Raw genomic sequence first — 3,448 nt, 5'->3', positions numbered from 1 at the left:
AATAGTAATTCTTATTTATTTTTTTTAAACATTGTTAATAAAATTAAAATTTTATTAATAATGATTTTTATTTGTAACTATTTATCTGTAGAATAATTTTTATTATATGGAGTTTTTTTCATTTTAAGTGCAGTCTTGTATACCCATTGTCTTTCTTTTTCATAGATTTTCTTAACAAATTCAGGCACTAAATTAAATTAAATAAATAAATAAATAATAATAATTTACTATTAATATTAATTATTATTATTAATAATTAAACAAAAAATTTGTTTCTATTTATATATATATATAAAGCATAAATAAAACTATAATAATAATAATATTAATAATTTAAGATTACCTAATAATACCGATAATTAATTATAAATTTAATTTTAATTTATATAATTTAATATATATTTTTTTAGTATTAAAATAAATTTTTATTATTATTATTATTATTACATTTTCCTTCTTCTTCTAGTTTTTTGCGTTTTTTGTCCACTTCTTCGAAAGTTTTAACTTTCGATTCATCGTAATTCCAATTGTTGCCATCGGAGCCGTCATCTGGTATAATTGTGCTTGGTACTATTTAAAAAAAACAAAATATTTATTATCTACATTATTTTTTTTGTTGGTAATTTAAAATTTAAAACTTACGAAAAACAATAATAATCGCAATTGAAATCAAAACAAAAAAGTGATTCATTGTTTGTTTTTTTTGTTAGTTTTATTATTATTTTTTTTTTGATTTTCAACTTTTTATGAGTGATTTTTTTCAAAAATAAAATGAAAGAACGCTTTATGTATATATATATATATATATGCAATAATAATAATAATTGCATAGAAAAAAAAACATATGTACCGATTATGTCATTTTGAAATAAAACTAGTATTTTAACTAAAATATTTATAAAAATAAACGACGTTAATTTCATTAAATAAAAACCTAATTTTAAACCAAACATTATTTTTAGATTTTTAGATATTAGTTTAAATTAAATACTAAAATAAGATTTATTAAAATCAAATTTTTCTATTGTTTATTAAATCACATATCTTTAATTAAATATATATATATATATATAAATAATAAAAACAAATATTTTTACATTTGTTGTTACAACAAATTAAGTCCAATAATAATAATTAATTAATTTTTTAATTATTAGTAAAGTAATACTTTATTTAATCAATAACAACTAATCAAACTATGTTATCAATAATGTTTATCATTAACTTGTTTGTTAGTGTATAATGTTATGCTATGCACTTTTGATAATAACAGCATTTAATTAATCATTGTAAATAAAACAGTATAAATATTAGGATAAAATAGTTATATTTTAAAAAAATAAATAACTAAAATACTGCATTAAAAAATTATTTTGTCCCAAAAAATAAAGTAATATAATTCACACATTATTTTCAATGGACCAAATTGAGCCTGGTGTTTATGGAGCACTTAACTATTGTCCCAGAAAATTTGCACTAGATTCATTTAGTATCTTAAAAAATACTAATAGGTATGTATAGTAATTATTATTATTATTTTTTTTTAAATTAAAAACTTATAATTATAATAATTATAAATAATTTTTTTTTCGTAATTAATAGATGCTATGATTTGATTGTCGATGTGGGTGCTGGCGATGGTGGTATAACCAAACTGTTAGCTACAAGTGTCCGACACCAGCATATTGTTGGCGTAGATGTAGATCCAGTGATGACCAACTATGCCGACACCAATAACAAGGGAGAAACCATTGAATATGTGACACAAGATATGAGTGTCGGATGGCATGAGTTGAGTCCTGGGGTTCGGGAGTTAGAGTCCAAAGTTGACCTCATATTCTCCAACTTTGTTCTACACTATATCCCTGATCGGCAACAATTGGTTAATACATTTTCGAGACTACTGTCCACTACTGGTAGCGGTGGTGTACTTCACGCTAATATCATAATACTGGCCGATCTGAACAAAAAGTTGGTCAAAACAAACAGTGGTTACCAACCACTGAAAATGTGGTATCAATCCTGTGATAAACAGTTAGCCGAATGGGAACAAAGTTTGAGAGACAATCAATTGGTGATCAAAGAGTTTAAAGTTATTGAAGATATTTGGCAATTGAATCGCAAAGAGATTATTGGTTTGTTATATAAAGTATATTATATATCAACAAAAAAAGTTTAAAATATTTTTTTTTTGGTATTTTTTTTATAGATTTTTTACCGGTTTTGATACACGATTTTCGTCCATATTTTCAACACCAGTCGGACTTTGATGCCGAACTGGCCGACCATTTACCGAATACAGTGTTCGACGCATACGTCAATTCCGATGCCCGACACCCGAACCCCGAGGCGTGGACACAATTTTTGGCCGACACTACTGTCGCCGAAGTAAACATTAATTTGAAAATTTTAAGAGTAATTTGTTATAAAAAATAATATTTTGACAATAGTTTGAATGAATTTTTATTTTTTATTTTAATATAAATAAAACAAAAATAGATTCAATTATTACATTAAATAAAAAATGTTTAAGTAATAAAAAATATTATTAATTCAATAATAAATAATAAAAAAAGTAATACTAATTATATTTAATTCTTATTAATAATAATTAATTTTTTTATATTAATTAACACTCGTCTCCAATGTATTACTACTGTTATTATTATTTTGGGATTCAATCAATGGTATCATAGGTTTATTATTATCATTGAAGTGGTTGGCAAATAATAAACGATGTTTTGCCAGTCTATTCAAAAAAAATAAATAATAATAATTATAATAATTAAAAAATTAAATTAATATATATTCAATAAAAAATATAACATAAAAACTAGACCTACATTAACATAATTACTATAATACATGCAATCACTGTAGCTATAAGTATAGTGTTAAACAGTGAGAATGATTTAAAACTTGATAATAGTTGATTAATATCATTGAAAATTGATGTTTTAATTTTGTCACTAATAAATTCATTATTATTATTATTATTATTATTATTATTATCATCAGTAATATACTGTTGAGATATATCATCGGATACTCTATTAAAATCAATACAAACATATGACTGACCACTGGGTAGGCATAGATCGCGACAATTATTATCCAAACATTTGTTTGTAAAGTTATAGTTAGTAATGATTTTATTATCAATAATTGTAAAATCAATTAAATATGTACGATCTATATGTTTAACATTATACACGAAAAATTGATCATGGTCATAATTGATATTACTATTGTTGGCAAAAACAATGACTTCAGCTCTGGGTATCCGTAGATCTATTTCTGGCAGTTTATAAATCATATGATTGTTTGCCACAAATATTAGTATAATAACGATAAGTCATTATCGATGACTTGTATTGCAATCAATGAATCAAATAGTTGTTTGGATTTCAAATAAAACAATTCATTATTGCCATTGAAATCGCATGAA

General features: G+C 23.1%; 1 protein-coding gene across 1 annotated transcript; it reads left to right on the top strand.

The window, feature by feature from the left end:
* The first annotated feature begins 1,390 nt into the window (after positions 1–1,390).
* On the top strand, positions 1,391–2,886 carry LOC128959698 (uncharacterized). Its single transcript, XM_054305701.1, has 4 exons — positions 1,391–1,511; positions 1,603–2,135; positions 2,210–2,388; positions 2,881–2,886. The coding sequence occupies exons 1-4, from the start codon at positions 1,417–1,419 to the stop codon at positions 2,884–2,886; spliced, it is 813 nt and encodes a 270-aa protein (XP_054161676.1). The 5' UTR covers positions 1,391–1,416.
* Positions 2,887–3,448: the final 562 nt, after the last annotated feature.

This window comes from Oppia nitens, unplaced genomic scaffold, assembly GCF_028296485.1.
Source record: "Oppia nitens isolate AA-2021 unplaced genomic scaffold, nextdenovo-longstitch-racon4-pilon3 scaffold4_pilon_pilon_pilon, whole genome shotgun sequence".
Taxonomy (NCBI): Eukaryota; Metazoa; Arthropoda; class Arachnida; order Sarcoptiformes; family Oppiidae; genus Oppia; species Oppia nitens.
This window is presented reverse-complemented; position numbering and strand designations above follow the sequence as displayed.

What these genes read in the sequence shown, in the direction of transcription:
- LOC128959698 (XM_054305701.1), top strand. Translation starts at nt 1,417, where the DNA reads ATGGACCAAATTGAGCCTGGTGTTTATGGAGCACTTAACTATTGTCCC. An exon ending in ATCTTAAAAAATACTAATAG is followed by an intron (nt 1,512 to 1,602) that starts GTATGTATAGTA and finishes CGTAATTAATAG; the next exon opens with ATGCTATGATTTGATTGTCG. An exon ending in GAATCGCAAAGAGATTATTG is followed by an intron (nt 2,136 to 2,209) that starts GTTTGTTATATA and finishes TTTTTTTTATAG; the next exon opens with ATTTTTTACCGGTTTTGATA.